The following is a 21,099-nucleotide window of genomic DNA, read 5'->3' as shown; positions in this document are numbered from 1 at the left end:
AAGTTTGGGGACTCTCCCTGTTGTTGCTTATTGAAGAGAAGTACCAACTTAAATACAACTCTTTGAACAGTGATAGCACCCGCAGTGCCTGGGAGAACTTTAAAGAAAAGGCTGAAATGTTGCTTTAGAAAGCCTGGGCAGTGCTGTCCCATCCTCTGATGCACCCATCATGGCCCCCGGCATGGCCCGCTCCCTTGCATGGGCTGGCTGAAGGAGAATTACCATTACCCCATAGTTCAGTCATCAAGCTTTTGTGGGCGACAGATAACCTGGTAGGTGGAAAGCTTAGTGCCTCTTTCACCTTCTATTGATTTCTACGACTTGCAACTGGTCACCCCACAGAAACTAGACCAGACAAAGACAAAGCCAATGCTACTTCTGAAGGTCCAATCCCTGAAGCTCCAGCACCTCAGCTGCCCAATAGCTGCACCTTTCTATTCACCAAAAACTTTCTAAGAACATTCTCTTCAGAGTTACATCACTAGGAACAGCAATAAGTCATCTTTTTATTTCAAATATACTTGTAATGAATTTTGAGGATAAACCCATTTTCTTCCACTTACATTTCAGTTATTATTTAGATGCATTTCCTCCATACATGAACATCAATGATGACCCTGTTTGTGTTATGCATCATTCGCTGCTTCTTCCTACCCCAAGGACCTGGACAACTGGTAGCCTGCTATAACCTTCTGCATCAGTGGTTCTCTCCTTCAAAAACCAATTGCTCGTATCTACCCAAAATTCAATGTAAACAGCAATTTCTACATAATCTTGGAAGCCTTTACAGAGTCAATTGTGCAGCAGTCTTGTCATCTATTTTTTTCCCCACACACATGCTACAGACACAGAGAAACCTCTACCAACCTTCACTCAGCCAGTAAATAGAAATGGAAAGTCTTTTCTGTTCAAATCTTTCAAGAATTTGCCCTCATAAAACTAAGTTGGAGTCCTCACAAAAGCCCCTAAACACTATGGCACCAACTGGGAAAGCAACTTATGAAGTTATAGTACATTGCTCCTCAATTAAAAAAAAAAAAAAATTTAGCTGTAAAGCAGACAGCATCAGCTGCTTTTCTTTTCCCAAGGTAAGGCCTCAATGCACATTGAATTAAATATTAGTACAGCCAGGAAAGCTGACAGCGCTGCAGGGACAACTATTTCTAAACCTGTTTTTTTGGCGGCCAAGTGTCTGCTCCAGTGCTTGTGTACTCAGCTGACATTGAAGAAGACAATATGAATGCAAGTTTCAGGAAAACATTAAAAAAGAAAACAGTAAACTGGATGAAAGCAGTTTTCTAACAGCATTGCATGAAATTGGTACCATATAGATGAATGGAGTCTTTTTCTTAACACTGTACTTCGAGGTAGAAGGCAACATGCTATCCCAAGTAGAACAGTGGCTGCAGATACAGCATGCCATGCTCGCAATGCTAGGATCTTTACTGTGGTTAACACCTTGATCTAATAAAATATATACTCTAAAGGAAAATGCAAGATACAATTATATTCTGGCAATAACATGCTATATATGCATGTCATGCAATAACTATGCTGAAACAAGGCAGAAAGACAAGAAACAAACCAACCAACACACCTTTTACAGTTTTTTCTCCACTGTCTCAGAGGGTAAGGAGACCTCACAGGGAAGCAGGATACACTGGGAATGCAGTACAGAGACTTCCAAGTAATGACAAGTATCTGTCACATGCAACCTGATCACAGAAACCTGGCTAGACCAATTCTGCTTCAAGGCATCTTTTAATAACTATCAGCCACACTGTTAATCTCCAACACACATAAATCACCACAACTAATGCCATGCTGTCAGAACATGTTATTTTAGCTTAAATTCAAAATCCCATTAATTCCTGCTCTTAGCACTCAACCAGTTTACCCATACCTACATGTATATACAAGCTATTAGCACTAATCTGTTCATAACAGCTACACAAAACAATAAATAAATCAAGTTTCCATAGTGAAGAACTCAAAAGCTAGGGAAGTCCAGAATTAATGGGGTTTATCCAACCTTTTATTTGTTCGCCCAATAAACATACGTTATGATAAATTTTTAAATGCATTATGTGATCACTTTCTATTTTCCCCTCACAGGATTAGACATACTCACTCAGTAGAATAGGAGTTACCTGATTACAGAACAGCTGTGCTGTTTTTATGTTTTGGATTTTTTTTTCCCATTCTCACACAGCTTGCAGTCTCTGGATCATTTACTACTTTGAAGGCAAAAATATTAATCTCACTGGCATTCCTTACCTGCTTATTGCTATGCTATTCACACACTTCACAAACATAAAATAGTTCCATAGCAATCCAGGGGAGATGTGGCATTATTCTCTTATCAGGTAGGGAAGCAAAGCAAAGAGAAAAAAGTCTCTAAATATCACTGATTTGGCCAACTCCATTTAAAGCACTTTGGTTTTGACTTTTCATAGTATTTCACACAATTTTGCCTTCTCTGTTTTGACTGACTTCAGTTACAGCTGTGAGTGTATAATGCTTTTGCAAGGGAGACTGAGAATCTTATGCTGAATAGCAGAAGTCAGTTGTATCTGAATTGCAATGACAGCAATTTGTGATGGCGATGACAATTCCCAACACAGCAGGGATGGAACCCAGTTCTCTACAGTAGTATTACCTGTCTTACCTTGAAAAGATACTCTGAATGAGGCAGGAACCCCAGCAGATACCTGGTTTGTGCAAAATCTCTTTTGCTTTAAGTAAGCAATTTGATCTCTCCTCCCCCTATTGACTCCTGGAGAAACAACCTCGCTTCCCTGAGAACAACCTCATTTCCTCCGGGGATGCCATCTATGATATCTTAAGTGCAAGATTAAAGCAAGTCTTTGAGAGGACAGGGGGAATCTTAAATACATAGTTTTTAAGTACAAATCACAATTTTTCTGAAGCTTACCACCTGACCACATTTGGGGCAATTTTGGAAATAATAGCTCAGCACCACCCGCAGCACAAAGGGTACCCATCTTCCAAACTCCAAGCCCATGCTGTAAGGCTTGAGTATTTAGAGTAAGGGTTCTCCACTACAGGTTTAAGATATCCAGGCCATTTTGGCTGAAATTAAAAATAAGTATAGGCAACCTGAGGCGGATTTTGTCATCTTATTTCTTCAAATACTTGTATTTTACTAAATCGTGCCGGAAGATCACTGCTCCAGGAATGTGACTTGACTTCAGGATTCTGGCACACACAGCTACACATCCTTGAGAAGGCTCTATCAAGCCTTTGTGCTACCTTCTCTCACCAAGTTAAATCACAACCCCTTTCCTCAGTGCACAACTCAAGTAACTACACTTGCACTAGGAACCCCCCGACCCTTTCTGGGGCAGATGGCATGATTTCTGGTTAAATCAGAGACGGCACAATGTCTCCTAGGACAGGGAATAGAAAACTCATGCTCAGCTACGCTAGTCCAACCATTCCTCTGTTTTCAAACTATACGTAGAAGCACACCAGCCAATGCCTACTTTTGACCCAAGTTTCAATTAATTTCAAATATTCTCCTCCCTATGATGGAGACAAGTATCACAACTCATACGGTTACATGAAAATAAGGGAGATATTAAGTTACGTATCCAACCTAACTGCTCAGAGTCTAAAAACCGACAGTTTTACAAGGGTTATGCAAACTGAAGCCTGGGACAAAAAACAAGAAAACACCCCATATGAAAAAAAAAAAGAAAAAAAGGAAAATGCATGCTTGCTCAGACTCATTCTGTCAAGTTTTTCACTCACTTCTCCCCCACACCACCAACCACCGTGACAATAGCACAAGAAGTTTCATTTACCTTATGAAATACTGTCTCCAGGCTCACACAAAGAAATGAACTGGGTTTTGCTTTATACCCGTGGCAGTTTATAAGTGTATGAAGGTCATCTCTACTCAGCAAGACTCTGGTTTGTGTTATAGACACGTGCATGTTTATGTTTGCGAGTATACTGTGTATAAGCATCTGCTGAAGGGAAAAGAATCCAGCCTGGTATTTATACAGCTGAAGCAAGGTTTATATACATTGCATCCTACTTCTGGAAGAAAGGAAGCATGCAAACAGGAAAAAAAAAAAAAAAAAAAAAAAAGAGGCAAACGTTGATGGTTCAGACTCCTCCCTTCTCCTCTTGAAGGAGCTCTAATTATGAATAGATGAGTAAACCACAAGTTATGACTGTCCTCAGATATGCTCAGTGCTTTGCTTTAACATCAACTATTTTGCTCAGCTATCTTGCTCATAAATTGAAGACTGCTACCAAACATAAAACATATTCAGACAAAGGGCAGGACATCTCCTTTCAAAGCCATGGCCAGTGACATGAAATGAGCTCACTTTGCCAGCCCTTTTCCATAATAATAATGTGACTGTCATTCTCTTCTAATTAAATTAGTCACTTCTACTTTCCATGCAATACATTCTCTTTCCCTCCTCTTCCTCGGTCATGATAAATCTCCATGTGACTTAGCTGTCCCATAATTCTGCCTAATTGGTTTCAGCTGTCATTTTTGAAGCTGAAATGCACGGAGAGCCTGGGGCTTGTGAATGGAACAGGAAGCATTTCCAACCGCATTCCCATCATGTAAAACCAGCAATGTGAAAGAACCCTTCCATTAAAACAAAAATGGGAGTATTTGGCTGCCAGCGATGCCATCATGCAGCAGACAGATTGTGCTGCTCCAACGAGGCTGTTGCGAGCCATTCCTCTCTGTTCAAAGGAGAGCACACATTATTTATGCTCTAGCAGTTTTACTGACTAAAATACTTTCCCTTTTTTTCACCAACAAATTCTTAAACTGATAATATAATTTACCAATAAAAGCATAGGCAGTAGGAGTACTTTGAAGTGACAGGAGAACAAAGAAAATTTAATTCTATTTAAATGGCATGTATCCTCCAACCTAAGTGCTCTGCAGATTACTGCACCACGGTTTAAACTAATTTCATGTTGCTGGTATTTTCAAGTCTCATAGATTCTCATTTTCAAGTGTTTCTATGGCTTTGTATAATGCAATCTTTTCCCCCCTGTGAGAAAATGCAGTGTTAGCCATGGTAACAAAATATCCTACAAGCTATTTCTGGGTGATACCTAAGCAACTTCCAGGAAAACAGCAGAAGGCAACAGCACCAGCTGGGCTGAGCAGCAGGGGAAATATATATATTAGGGATTCAAGAAAGAAAAAAAACGCCCCACAAGACACCTTTAATGAAAACAATTTTGCTAACAGATGTTTCTAGTGCCTTGGATTTCTCTCACACTGTCAACAAAGATAAATATACTTCAAATCACATTAACAATAATATATAGAAAAGGAGGTTTGGTGGTGGGAGTACATAATACATACACAAACCTACCTGAAAATCCCAGAAAGAAAAAGGAATGCACAGTTGCCTGATTTTTGGTTGTTAGTAGAAAATACGTATTTATTGATACAAAGTCTCTGTTCATTGCACATCTCTGTTCATTCATCTGGTCCCTGATTCTTGACAAGTGAAACACACACTGCTGTGGAAAGAACTGCTGAATGAACTAAGAGGACTTCAACAAAATCCAGTTTTCTAAAGAAGCCAGATTATCCTTTTCCTTATTCTCTGTCCACCTTACTAACTGTATCAGCCTTGTTTTCTTAGTAAATCAGGTTAAAGAGACAATAAACACTTAATTTCATGGGATTATTTTAACAAAAAAATGACATCTCAAAAATCTGTAGGAATTTCTGTTTAGTATGATGAAAACCTAGCAGATCATCAACTTGTGTAAACTGTGATGGACTTACAGTTCCCAAAGTCAACAAAGGGTTGGGACAATTCTTATAAGCTGAGCAAGTTGCAGTACATGTGCATGGTCACTTTCTCTTTAACTTGGTAAGTCATTAGGTTTCCACAGCACTGACCATTACACCCGCTATATCCACATATTTTTTTAAAAAAAATAATAAAAATCAATCTGAAGTTACAAAAAGTTTCTTGTTGGACCATGGCAGATACCACTAAACTCATGGTGACAATACTCACTCCAGGACCACGTAAACAGAGCACACACATTGCAGGGAGGATGACAATCCACATACAGCCACACTATGCCAAGTATCCACACTACTACTGGCACAGTATCGGCTGTGGATAATGTAGACATACCTACACAAGCTGAGTTGGCACAAGAGCCTTTGCTATGGTGGTGTGCTGGGCTAGAAAAAAAATAAAAATCTTCAGGGCAGGAAAAGAGAAGTGCAAACACTTTCTCTAAAAGCTTCAGCATCCTATGGTAGACCTCTCTTCACACTGGCTGAGTGACTGCTTTCTGCCTTGCCTCCTAATCTTAACTGCCCATGCATGATTGAAAGATTAATAAAAATTTTATAGGGAAAATTGCACTTCAGGCTGCAAGGCACACAAAAGAAAAATGATGCTTCCATGGATTATATCCTCTTTACTCAAAGTAGTAAAAAAACCAAAAAATGAATAGGCCTTTTTAACTTTCAAGTGTTGACTCTATTTATTACTCAAGCTTGATTCCTCTTATTCACCATTCCTTAATTATTTTTATATCATAAAACTATAAACATATTATAATGACATCTGCAATTACTGATCTCTTCATTCTGCTCCAGGATTTTTAGTGTTATTATTATTTTGCCAGAATTGCTCACCCAAAGTTTCTGGTTTTTTAGCACAAAGCTGCATACTGCTAGTTCCGGAATGAAAAATCTATTTTTAGATTTAGAATTAAGGCAATAATCACTCTCCAAACAGCCAGGTTTTGGGTTGGTGGTTGGTTGGTTGGTTGTTTCAGTCTGCACTGAATAAATCAGCGCTTCTCATTTTGAGAGGAATTAAGCAGCAGCTACAACCCACATTATTAAAGGGTCTGAGAAAAAAAAGTTTAGATTAGACAAGTCTCTAGTGCAAGTTGAGATACTGTCAGGTTTCACCTTAGAGGGACTTGGACAATGCCAGTTTATTACTGAAATTAAAAGATAAGGAATGTGTGGTGTGCCACCAGAATATTACTGATGGTAGAGCTGTCCAGAAATCTACAACATAATTACTAAAAAAAAAAACCAAAACACAACAACAAAAAAATCTAACAAATACTAAAATTAGAAGCATTTTTTCTTTAGTTTTGTTTGAAGTAGTAAATAAATCAACTTTTTTTTTTCTTCAACTCCTGATACAGGAAAGTAGCAGTGTATTAACTTCACTGAAAGACTACAAGTATTCATATTTAACTGATAAAAAAATAAGATGCAGAAAGACACACATAGAAAGGTTCTCAAAGAAAAAACAATCAACTTACCTATATCTACTATCAATGACATGTCATTCTGATGTTCTGATGAATGTCTAAACTGTTCTTAAAGACAGCCAGTATTAGAGAAACCATCACCCTGTAGTTATCTTCTTCAGTGCTTTACTATTGTTACCATTGAAGAGGTATTCATATAATTTAATCTTTCTCTTCCTTAGTGCAATTTCAGATTTTCTTACCCTCTTTACCATTGACACAGAAACAAGTCACTGTCTTTCTATATTAGATATTTAAAGGTTTGTAACCATCTCATCCTTTTTCCCCCCAACTCTAACCAGCCCTACTGTACATTTGACTTTTCCTCGGAAGCCTTTATCTAGATGTTTGTTCTTTCTTGTTTCTTTCCCCCTCAGGTCTCCACCTGATTCAGGTTTTCCTTATGTGGACACATTTACTATTTTCGGTGGTGGCCTTACCTGTATTGAGTAAAGCATTATCACTGGCATAGGCATCTTACTACATGTATATGTTTTTGATGCACTACAATGACATTTGGAATTTTTATCTGTAATTTAGGAAAAAATAATTGAGATCTATCAGTAGATAGAACATCTTATGCGATTTCCAGTGTTCCATCTGTCAGCTCAGCTCTGGATTTTTTATGCTTTAATTTTGTTGTGGTTTTTTACAGTACTTACACTGAACACACTTACCAGTAGTTAATAAAAAGAAGAATAAATAATAGATGCAAATTATTAAATGGTGCAAAGCACAGTGCAAATCCAACCAATATTTTGTAAGGTTAGAAAAAACATCAGTAAATTGTACAAAGAATAAAAATTCAGATACACACAGCCTCCTATCTGTTGGGTGTAAATCCTGATTAATTTTATTCACACATCTCTTCATCAGTACGTACCCTCTGTATGAAGTCTACACAACCTTTGATTGAGATCTTGCAAAGTCAGGATGATGAGTAACATCTTTCTTCCTCCCACCAGACCTGTGTAAACTTCTTAGCCTAGCAGGAGTATTTTTATTTGTATTTTGTCCTAGTTTCAGCTGGGATATTTTCTTCTTAGTGGCTGGTGCAGTGATGTGTTTTAGATTCGGTGTAAGAACAATGTTGATAGTGCACTAATGGTTTTGGTTGTTGCTGGGTGATGTTTATACCAAGTCAGGGACCTCTCAGTTTCTTGGGCCCTGCCAGCCAGAGGGCTGGAAGGGCGCAGGGAATGGAGAAGGGACACAGCCAGGACAACTGACCCGAACTAGCCAAAGAGATATTCCATACCATATGACATCACGTTGAGTATATAAGCTGGAGGAAGAAGAAGGAAAGGGGGGGACATTTGGCATTATGGTGTTTGCCTTCCCAAGTAACTGTTACACATGATGGAGCCCGGCTTTCCTGGGTATGGCGGAACACCTGCCTCTTGATGGAAAATAGCGAATGAATTTTTTGCTTTACTTTGCTTGCATGCATGGCTCTTGCTTTACTTACTAAATGGTTCTTATCTCAACCCTCGAGTTCTACACTCCTTTCCAATTCTTCTCCTCATACCTCTGGGTGAGGGGGGACTGAGTGAGTGGCTGTGTGGTACTTAGTTACCAGCTGGGGTTAAACCACGACAATTTAAATACAATTTCTCATTCCTCCTTTCCTGCTGATTCCCATGTCTGGCACACAGTCCTTACCTTTCAGCAAAGCACCAAGCAATTTCCTTCTGAAATCCCTTCTCAGTCCTTACCTCCCAAAGCTGACTTTGTTTGCATCGGCAACCTATACTTGGACAGCAGCAGCTCCTGTCACTGATCTGCTCATTAAAACTTGAAAAACAAGGCATTCCCAAGAGCAGTATTCCCTTACAGCCTCTTCTCAGCAGCACGGGGATTTTCTTTCGCTCTGCTTCCTCTCAGACTTGTTCTGTTGTCTTTTTGACTTCAATTTAAGTAGCCCAACTTGGGGCAAGCCTGGAGCCCAAAGCAGGGGTTAAACCAATAGGGGAATGGCTCCTTTTCTGGTCAAGGCAAATGGAAACTACTAAATTCAACTGCTCCCATGCTGGGAGACCTCAGCAGCTCCGCTCCTTCCCAGGGTAGACAAGCATGTTCATGGCAAGCAGCATTGTCTGCCAAGAGGCATCTGGCTTGCTTCAGAGCTTTGTTTGCTTACCATGGCTGGCCAAACTCCTGGACATCAAGTGGGCAGAAAATTACCTATCGTCTCACATTCACACCAAAATAAGGTAATGCAGCCTCCAAATAAGTTTCACTCTCAATCAAGGATGAAAAAGACCCCTTCTTCCTTCTTGTGCCCAGCTTCCCTAACTTCCTCTAGGTAGTAAGCATTGCTGAACAGTCCTAGGGATCAAAGCTCAAAAGCAGCTCTAGGACTCCACTGATTTCCCCTGTTCTCTCATCCACTAAAACAATGTGGATTATTTTGTTTGTTTTCACAAATGAGCAATGACATCCTACCCTTAGTGTCAATACACACTCCCTAATAAAATAAATAAAACCAGAAAACCAGTAAAGTGCTTAATCCAAATTATCAAAAGTTCTAAAAAATTCAAAATTTTCAATGCAGAAATTGTTGATCCTTTTAGATAATGAGCATCGACCATTTCCTTGTGTAATACTTTTCTAAGATGTCCCATGACAAACGCAAAATCTCATGCTCTGTAACTCTTACTTCCAATAAACAGTATATATCTCAATTTGCAATGAGCATAAAAATTAGAACCTCACACCTATTTTTTTCTTACAGGAAATGGGAGGAAAATATAACTAATAAAACTTTATTAAGCCAATTCATTGTATTTTTTAGCTGTTGTAATGAAGCAATGAGAATTAAAACTTTCTTCTTTAATGGAAAGTAATTTTAAAGAAGAAAAAACATACACAAAAATTAAAATAGTCAAAGTAATTGAAAATGCTTGGGTTTAAATTACACTATTAGTCTAGAGCTTTTTCACTGTTGAGGCAGAATTAGTATTACTCATGACTCATACCTCCAACTATAAATGTATCTGTTCTTGTTTCAAATCTATTTCATAAATAGTGAAAGCATAATTTAAAGTATGGCTTTACAAGCTCACTTTTATGTGCCAGGAATAGGACAAGTTACTGGTTCATTTATTGATAACAACATACTTAAGTAATTTTGCATAATACTAAAAACTTCATTAGCATTCTACAAAGCCTGTAGTAATATGTATTGGTTAGGACTGCCTTTCAGCAATTAAGTGTTTCAAAATACAGTCATGTTCCTTTTAAATAAGTGAAGGAACAAATGGTAGCAGCTAATGATAGTTTTAGGACAAACAGATGTGAACCCATCTTCAAAGATCTCACCTGTAAAATTCATCACTTCCTTTGGCAAAATTGGCTATATCAGTGACACTTGCACTACAGCTGGCACACCCACAAGGTCACATAAACTAATATCTTAACAGAGCCTAGAGAGGAGAGGAACAAAACTGATGTGAACAGTCATACTCGTCTATTGAACTGTAAAGCTGAACTGACCTTCTTCTTCTGGAAGTCATTGCAGTCTCAGATACCATATGCAAAATGTGTCAAAATTTCACATTTTGTTTCAGATCTTGTTTCACACATCCCAGGTAACTACACAGAAACCATTTCCTCTACCATTCATACATGAAAGACTATCAGCCCTTCAGGTTTTATAAACATGATTCCAAGCAGTTCATCTTTAAAATTCCTCAGGTAATGAGCAATGGCTCTCAGTCATCCAGTGACAAAACCGAGCTCTCAGATCCCTTTTTGGTACGCTTGAATGACCAACAATAATCACAGCTGATGTAAGTTACCAAAGCATACAAAGAAATTATGTCCTACTAACAAGCTACTGTATATACTAAAATATTTTCAATTAAGTTCTTTCATTCAAAAGAAGCAAGTCCCCCTTTTCTTCCACAGAAATGTACAGCTTCACATTCACCACCAAAATGTTTATGGAAAATGAACTTCTGCTCTTCAACTGTCAGATAGAATTTTTAAAGATTGACTTTTCTTGCTTCTAGGGACCAGCAAGGTTAAAGTTAAAAAGCTCTGTCATGTTTTCATCTAACAGACTTCCATATAAAAAGAAAATTCTAATTTGAGGTACCCAGAGAATTTAATCACTGCCCTGTTTCCTTTCAGAGGCTATTCTGCTTTCAGCTTTTATCTTATAACTGCAATGCATTTTGCAATGAAAGGTGCTACATGAAATTAAATTTCATTCTACTCTTTCATGGTCAACGCTGAAACAGAACACCTCTGATAACCTCAGATGTTTCATCAGCATTAATTTCCCAATGGATCGTCACCGACCTAGAGACCCAAAGTTTCCATTTTCTGAGAACTCTTGGATCACTAACTGTTGATCCCTAATATAATCATGACATCTCACTCAGATGGTTTTTACTATGTTTGAAATGGCCAATAGTGATTAATGGCAACAGTGTTATCAGTTTCATGATGTTACTTTATGAAGTCAATCAAATCCAACCCCTTCTAGGTTTGTTAGGCCTCAGTCATTAAAAAAAGTATGTTACAGTGTAATTTTAATCACACTAATATTTCTACTGATTTCAGTACAAATCACTCATTAATGGCATAACCATGTACAGGTGTTACCAAAAAAAAAAATAAACCCAAACCCAACAAAAAACAACAAACCAAAATAGACATTACAGACACAGAGCTCAGTAACACCAATTACACAGCTGGACTGCATAGTCAACCAGCCACAATCTGTGGATAGGAATGGGCAACTGTAGTTTTTCCCTCTGCACATTCGTATTATGCACTGAGTGAGAGCTCTTTGACAAAAGGAACAAAAAAGGTCATTGCAATCATGCCATTAAAACCTGTATGATGCAGACCCACAAGAACTCAATTCAGGTTACGTGAGCATTCTCCAGCAGTAAGACAGCATTGTCAGATGGCTTTAGCTATTTGATCAGCCTAATTTTTACATTACCTAACAATAAAAACAGACTTTTGTTAAGCAATTCTGTTGTCTCAAGGGACAGGGGCAACTTACATCATTACAATACAGTCCTTAGGCTGGCCGGAGAGAACAATGCATTCCTCCCCTTCTTCCTGAACACCACCTTGACTCTGGCCACCAGCCAAAATACTCAAATACTATACTTGGATCAGTGGCTAGAAACCATTGCTAAATGAGATCCTGAAACAGTTTCAATAGCTACCAAACAATGTGGGAATTAAAAAGTGCAGCCACCAGCAGGGTTGATCCCAACAGCACCCTGTTGAAAAACAAACAACTAAGTGAATCCACAAGAACCAGCCACTGCAGGAAGCTTATAGTCTTGTGGTCATCCTTATCACAGACAGCAACATGATATAACATGTGGCTGGGAGCCAGGCTGTAAACACCACTACTGGACCTAAAATCCAGAAATCGAACATTAGTATAATAGGCAAAAACATCTATTATAGGGAGAAATAATCTGCAGATCTCATATCTCAACCAGTTCTGATGAATACAGCTAAAAATAGCTGCTGATAAAAGGGACTGCAAGATGTGCTCATAAATAAGTCTAAACTGACCACTACATAAAAATAAATATCAAGGCTCTTCCCATGCTAATTCAGTGTATAAGTCAGGAGCAGAAGAATCACCAGTTTTAAGAAAAGGAATTAATTTTTCAATAATATTTCTATACCTGAGGTAAAAAACTATGTACTTCATGCAACCATCCTGTAGGCTCCTGTAGCCGAACACCCACATTATTACACTGTAGCATTTTCAAGTAAATAGACAAGGTGAATGACTTTTCCAGACAAGATGTCGTATGCACTATCATGTAAAAATTAAGGTATACTCCCAAGAAACACCAAAACAATTCCATCTGTCTTAAGTAGGGATGTACTAAGAGTAAAACTAGTAATCACTGTACTTTATAAATGCAGTGTCTTCCTGATTACAACACAATAACAGATACTATACTGAAAACCTAACCTTCTCTAAACAAATTTGTTTCTTTTAAACTGCATGTTCTTGGACCCATCTGTGAAAATTAGGATGTTAATTATAATAGTACATTGGATAATTCCACAGCTAAATGCTGAAGTAGTTCTACAAAAATGCCATATGTTTGTCTTAGATAAACTAAAAAGATTAATTAGGAGGCCAAGCCCAAGACTTTGGAAAGTAACACTGAACACAATTAGATCATTACACTGTGTACTATGTAAATTGAAGTTTTAATTAGTACATAAAAAACTAGTCATAGCAAAAAAAATAATAATCAAAAATTCTAAATTGCATGTGCCAGACTTCTTTTTTACTGACATTACTTATAAAAAGACACTATGCGCAAGCCAGGCATAACAGAAGCCATTTAAACTTGCTACACGCTTTATTACCTGTTAAACATTTCAGTCCTCTCCTCCTCCTTATCTACATTATCTTCACCTATTTTAAAGTTAACCTATCACAACAATAAAGAAAAAGCTCTATTAAATTGTAACAAGGAAGCAGAATAAAGAACCAGTTTGAAAAGCCAACTAACCAGTATAAGGTCCTTCAAGAGCCCTAGTAGCCACTTCACCTCTGAACCTGGTCTAGCCCAGCCTTTCACTTCTAGCCTATTCCACTACAAAAAAAAAAAAGCATCATCTCTTATAGCATCCACTCTCCTGAAGGAAAAAAAAGGGTTATTTTGGCCTGATCCATAGACCTCAATAGCAGAGCTTTTCTATCAACTTCAATGCACCCTGGACCGTAACCAGAAATTAGTTACTTTACTCACCACATATTCAAACACAAGTGTCAGGGTCTCCTTGGTGTGAATGATGTCATGAAGCAGCACAATGTTAGCATGTTTCAATCCTTTCAAAAGAGAAGCTGAAAAGCAAAACATACACGTTATCTTAAAAAGGATCAAAATTACATTGATTGGCTTTTTTTTTTAGTGACCTGGATGATTTTTTTGACATCTGAGTTTCATAACCCAACTTGAGTATCTTCTATGTTCATGAGTTCTACACATTGAGTGTGCTTGAAGATCATGCCTTCCCATTCAGTGCTGTTTTCTCCACCTTGCTCATCAAACTCAACCTCACTTCGAGGCAAAAATGAGCTACAGATAGAGATTCTTTCCTTACACAGCCTCCCCTAAGTGGATCAATCACTAACATCTGGTCAGACACCAAAGGTATTTTGTCTCAAACAAAGGTCAAGCATGTCTTTTCAAAACATCATGTTTCCTATCCAACACAACAGAGCTGCTTTCTAAACGAAGTGCAACAACTATCCTAAAAGCAGTGTTTTAAGCAGTAATTCCCGTTTCTCTCAAAAGACAGCACAGGTTTGATGGAATCATTTGTATTAGCTCATGAGAATAAACACATGGTATTTTCTCACCTGTTTGTTTTTGTTTTTTTTAAAGGCACTAGCTCATGTTTTCAGATTACTGACAAAGACTTAGTGAACTTCCACGTGATCTCCTTCTCTAAATTTCTTTTACACCATAATACATTTTTAATGTTCACACTGTATTTCATATTTCATGTTCCACAAGACATGGCATATTTTAGCAATATATGCTGACAAGCCATGTGTTGTTACTAATGCCATTCTGTCATTGGTGGCATGCCACCTCATGCACACATCTGAGCAGGACTATCAGTCACCCCAGGAAAGTAAGTAATAGATACAAAGACATGCAAATGAGTGGCATATTTCTGTACCGAATAATGTGGAACTTTCTTCTGTCACCCTTCTTTTGTCAAAGAAAATAATGAAACACCAAATGTCTGTCTCACTCCACTGCTGTGCAAAATGGAAGCTAGAGAGCTTCCACAGCACTATTACCCCTTGCTGTCCTTTTGAGGGTGCTCCGTCAGGCTGAGGTATGGATATGTTGCGTTTCTTAAAGGACAACAATAAAAAATTGCTACTGGAACACCAACAAATAATGACAACTGTTCTGAAAAGTACCTTCTGCCAGAAACAAGAACTTTTAACCTGGGGGAACCCCAAGAAAAGTTCACCTGCAGTAACTGAGCTTTTGCCACCTCTTCCCTCAAACCTTGTCAAATAACCACACATGAAGAGAGACTGTGAACATGAAAATTGCCTCTTAGCAGAGCTGTATCAAACTGTAGTAGTATTTATGACCTCTGTCAGCTTTGGCTGTTCAGATTATCACCTGAGGCCTTGAATTCCTCTGGTTGGCCATTACTTTGTTGCTAAAATCTGTATATGGGTCATTAAGGCTTAAACAGTACATTGAAAGCAGCTCACCCTGAAGTCTCTGCAAATACTGTCTTTCCTCTTCAGTCCCCTCCCCCACGCTTATTTATCTTCTCTAATGTCCAATTCTCCCTTTTTACAGTCTCAGTATTCAACATCTGCCATATACTACAAGAACTACAAAACATCACCTGCAGGGTGAGATTTCTGTCTTCTCCATTAGACCAAGTGAAATACAGTAAATAATATAGCACAGAGAACAAAATCATCTTAATTGCACTAATCTTACACTGCAAAAATAAGAAGTTCCACTATCAATTTATACTGTGAGAAACCAAACGTAACTGGTGAAAGTAAGAGAATTACCCCGTGTGCTCTTCTATTAGGACTCATACTGGAGAGTGCCTGTCTTTGCGAAAATACTGCTTCGTTGCTTAAAAAAAAAAAAAGGGGGGGGGGGGATGGGATGAGGATGGTGTTTTAAAAAAATAAAAAGTTGTCTGAAATAGGAAAGCTGTTCCTCCACAGCGTACTTTAAAAAAACAAAATGAAATATGAACTGATGGTGCTTGGTGTGGGTTTTTTTCCCAGAAACATCCATCCCCTTTCAGAACAAACAACAAATATACCTCCTCTTTTGGGCAACTTTTTGGTCGGAGGGGATAAAACTTTGGATGAACTCCACTAATTCAAAGACAAAACCCAGGAATTCACATTCAAGAGAATGAAAAAGAGTCCATGGAATCTATCAGCATCAGCTTGAGACAGGCCTGGCTTCATCTTTGAAGCTGTCAGTGCAGCTGCTACTGGAGCTTAGTGAGAACCGAGGTGCTGCTGTGCCTGATGTTACTTCTACAACAAAGTAACTCTCCCAGAGAATGCCATCTCCATCCAGTGATTATCACCCATAGATTTCACACCGAGTTGTTTTCTTTTGAGATAAAAAGACTAAAATATTGTTGAAAAAGTATTGCAGCAACTCACAAAAGTGAGACCAATATACTAGCACTTCCCTGTATCCTTAGCACATATCTTTAAAAACAAAATTAGGTAATACTGCTTCAAAACTGCTGGCATTCTTTTTTTACCCTCAGTATTAAATATGTATGAAAAACAGATGGCAGCACTTTTAATTCATTTCCCCAAAGAGTTTAGAGGAGTCACAGCAGCAAATAAGGTTATAGTGCTTTTTTTAAAACACTTCGGACAAAACACCATATGTGTTTGAATGAGTCTGTTCCTCATTCTTCTGCCACCTGTGTTTGCACATTCCGTTACAGCAAATTCTAGCAGTAAAAAACAGGGCAAAGGAACTGGTGACATACTTCAATAATTAAAAACATCCAAGATTATAATTTATGTGACTTGTACATAAATTCATGACCTGAGCCAGTAAAAGTACCAATACTCAGCACTTCCCTGTCAAGGGCTAGTAACTATATTTGCATACCTAAAGGAAATGCATTGTATTTGCTTGAATAACCATCACAGACTTCTCCTCCAAAAAGGGGGATGTTCTGATCTATTATGAGCTTCTGGCAAGCTGCCTTATTGCTTGTGTTGGTCAAGGATTTTTTTGCGGTTCGCAGATGAGCTAGGTTCTGAAGTACACTCACTCCACAAGCAAGCCAAGCCAGATGGACTGCAGCCAACTCTTACCCAAAACCTGAGTAGCATCAGTAAATTTAGTGCTTTGCTCCATGCACAGTTTACAGCATCAGCTCAAGCCTGACACTCCATTAAAAAAGCTTTGTGACTTTAAGATCAGCCTTGACTTGAAGTGTTTTGAAAAAGGCTATTCCTGCATGCCCATAAAGTAAGATTTCACAGCTGTATGTCAAAATCAACAAAAGAACCATTACTGTCGACTCCCAGGCCTCATGCAAGAAGAGCTTCTCACCAGCAGCACTAGCAGAGATGGTACTTTCAGACCTGGCAAGTGCATTAAGCTTGAACATCAGTTACGGTTCTCAGATCTTCCTACCACAATCAATTAAGTCTTGCAATTCCTGACTATCATCTTGTGCTTACTTTGTGAAAAATCACGTATCTCCACTGCAGCTCCAGATAGAAGAATCACCCATGATATTCTAATTGTCTGGTGTTTCAATGACCTGGAAGCCTTTCTCAGCAGTAGAAGTCAATCTCATACTGCTTATACTCATTGGAATGTACAACAGCTGCTGATACCCCCTCAGATTCCACAGTATATGCAAAGGCTATGATATTCCCATCGCTTTTCTAAAAAGTATAGCTAAGAAAGTCTGCTTTGCTCAGCATACAGTAGTTGAGGTGACCTCTGGGGCTACAACGTACCAGTGCTCACCATTTCCCATGAAAACAAATAATTTGTTTTGCTTCAGAGCCAAACACCATATCTGTAAAGTTCTGTGCTTGTCACATTCTGCATCACAATGGTGCTCTCTGACAGAGTGGCAACTTCCTCACATGAACAGTGTCTGAGCTCTCCTGGAAAGGCAACTTTAGGGAGGAAACATTCATAGGGTTTTTCCCTCTGAACAAACATATGCAGATGTGTTTTATTGCCTGCACAAAGTACGTAAGTTCTGCCTCCCTTCCAGCAACTTGTGTTTCCATATATACATCTTCTATGGCAATTTTTAAAATTTGGTCTCAGAGCACAATGTCCTTTATGCTTCTCATCCACTTCCCACACAGCAGGACTTCTTGTGTGCAGAATGCTGCTCACAGTTCTAGCACAGAGACAGGAATTCAGCATTCTGTTGGTTTTGCAGCAATAAATATGCAGAAATTTCCTCCTTAGAAATGCAGTCCCCAAATCTATACTTTGCTATTTTTCAGTTCACCCACCTAAAATAATTTACTACGACCAAATAACTTTGCTTTCCTACAACCCTGCATGACAAAATTTAATGCAGTGAAAACTATACATCCTAGGTAAGACTACACTGACCACAGACTTCCTATCTTCTTACCACAAGATATATTCTGCGGAATGATCATCACTTGTAATCTCAAGTAGTTGATTTTTGTGCTGCATACCTATAAATGCACAGAATCTGTCAGCTTCCACTCTCATCTTAGCGGACACAATGCAATAAAGGAATATAGGCCACCGTTCAGCTCTGACAAATTTCTAGGAGGAAGTTTCTTAACAAATTTCAAGGGAATACATAAGCTACAAGAAGAACAGGAAAAGCATCAAATCGTTCCAAAGTGCTATTACGTAGGCTTAGCTGAATTACCTTCCTTACAATCAATTCCAACTTCATGACAGTCTCTTCTAGATTTAACAAATGGTCCTTATTCTAATTTTCATTAAGTAAAAAAAAAATTATGGTCTAGCATTAAGGAAGCACACAGTGCCTCACATCCTTGCAAGAAAGGATTTGCTACCCCTTCCAACTGTGGGCTGCTTTGCTGGAGGGACTACATGGATCACATCAGCTGCACCTACCTCCTCAGTCTGCAATTCAGGCTGACAGGAGTGGGTTGAACTTTTAACCAAGTACTTTTTCTATTTGTGAAATTTCTACTTGCTGTTTCTACTTGAATGTGTAGTATGTTATCAAAGAAGAAATACAGAAAAAAGCATGTGTAACAACACATCGGCATTTTCAGAGGTTCTTCTCACTACAGTTGTAGTCCCCTAAGCAAAATGCCAAGTCACAAACCTGCTGAAACCTCTTTGCCTATTGAACTGGAACAAAACACTGGAAGGACTGATCAAATAAGCTCCAAAAAGTACTACAATATATTATTCTAACAGATACACAGAAGTCTGCTGTCATATGAAATGAATGTCTCTTTCAGTATGTTCTAGATATGAATTGTGTATTGTTCCCAATGCTCTTCAGACACAAGTACAGATGGAGGTTAAAAATAATGAGACAACATCCTATCAAAGCCAGACTCCCATGGAAAAAGACTGCTATATGCTACTCCTATCTTGTAGCAGCCAGTCATATCTTGCCTTCATTGTCCATTTCAGTATTCAAGAGGAGGAAACTGTGTAAACCAAATGATAATATGTACAGAAAACAACTCTGCAATGCATGTAGTATGTGAAAGCAGAAGTCTATTACATTTTATGCTGCATAGCATGACTGTGACTAGTAGCTGTCTACTAATAAAACAGTCATTGGTTGTTACTAGTCTTTTGTTATCTTGCTGAATTCTCAGACAGTTTTTTACATCGATATCTACTACCTTAGGATGCCTTTTTTGTACATTTTCAGTCTAAACAATTCCTCCCATGTCCCCAAAAACAGGCTTTAGTTACACCTTGGTAATCCACTGAGTAACTTTCCCCTTGAAAAAAAACACCCACACCTCTAAACCCAATGTTTTGGAGTAGACCCAAAATCTGGAAATACAGAGACCTTTAAAACAGAAATACACATTTTGACATCTCCACGAAACCCCTCTAAATCTGGTCAAATTATAAGCAATGTGAAAGGAAGAAGGAATACAGAAGAGGGGAGACAGCATGAGGGGCTGTGGTTCACAGTGGATGTTAGGACAGCTGGGTAAGGAGAAAGAAAAGCCAGAGGACAACTGAACAGCCTCCACAGGCAGAAAAACACACTAAGTGGAAAGTAAGAGCATGTAGACAAGACAGAAAAGAGACAGGATGCAGAGCATGGGGTAGGCAAGCACTCACACTTAGGGAGAAGGAGACAGGAGCCTGCAGACACTAGCACATATTCTTCACTGACACCCATATTAGAACCCAAGATTCCCACAGATTAACAACCCATTACTTTCAGCAGGAATAAATGAAAACGCCTGGCAGTTTTCCTCATTCTTCTCCAATTTCAGCCTACAGACAGAAGCAACCTATGACAGCTACTAGCTAGCATTTCAGCTCAAGCAGGATGTGTCCATATAAAAGCTTGCAACATGATGAAACATTGGAGTGCAGATGCAACACCAGAAAATAGAATACAGATTTCCACCTGCTTTTTCAAACGCTTTGAAAATTACATAAACAAAATTCTGAATTAAAAAAATTATGCCAAGCCAAGCACTCAAAGCAAAGATGGACTACATTCATAGGAGCTTCTGCAACACTAACTCAGCTTCTCCAATATACACACATTCCTGAAGTCACTACTGTGAGATAAGCCAGGGTACCAGCTTTCAGCACACAGCTGCTTCATATCTATCTTGCATTTTTCTCACACTTTGACAACCTGCAAGTTCACAGCCTAATTTACCCTGCAGTGACCAACTTGTGTGCTTGTACCCATTAACTGTTCCCAGCTCTTTCACTTTTTTTCCACACAAGGAAGAAGTGGTTGCTTGAATTTTTCTTTTATACAGGCCCAGGTTTGAATTGATCCAGCTTTATTTCCCAGCTTCAGTGGAAGGACCCTTCCCATCCATCAAAGAAGCTGAAAAGTCCATCAGGATCAAGTCAGAGGAAAATCCAACCTGATCTTTACCCTTACCTCTACCACTGGCTGAACATCACATTAAGTCACTCAAGCTGATAGCGTCACTGTGTTCCTCATTTTCTGGACTTTCCAACTTCTGATCTTCATTCATGATTATCAGAACCACAGAGTACACACAATTATTACAGTACCCCAAGCGACCCTGTA

The 21,099-nt window shown here is 38.6% G+C and overlaps 1 protein-coding gene across 2 annotated transcripts in view; it reads right to left on the bottom strand.

The window, feature by feature from the left end:
* Positions 1–21,099, bottom strand: part of CDK14 (cyclin dependent kinase 14) — a 316,633-nt gene that overhangs the window by 168,977 nt on the left and 126,557 nt on the right. For both annotated transcript variants that reach the window (XM_055709447.1, XM_027800119.2), the window contains one exon: positions 14,067–14,161. In XM_055709447.1, coding sequence (XP_055565422.1) covers positions 14,067–14,161 — 95 coding nt within the window. The remainder of the gene's footprint in view (positions 1–14,066; positions 14,162–21,099) is intronic.

The sequence above is a fragment of the Falco cherrug genome, chromosome 4 (genome assembly GCF_023634085.1).
Source record: "Falco cherrug isolate bFalChe1 chromosome 4, bFalChe1.pri, whole genome shotgun sequence".
Classification (NCBI taxonomy): Eukaryota; Metazoa; Chordata; class Aves; order Falconiformes; family Falconidae; genus Falco; species Falco cherrug.
Note: the sequence above shows the minus strand (reverse complement) of the source record. Positions and strands in the feature narration are given on the sequence as shown.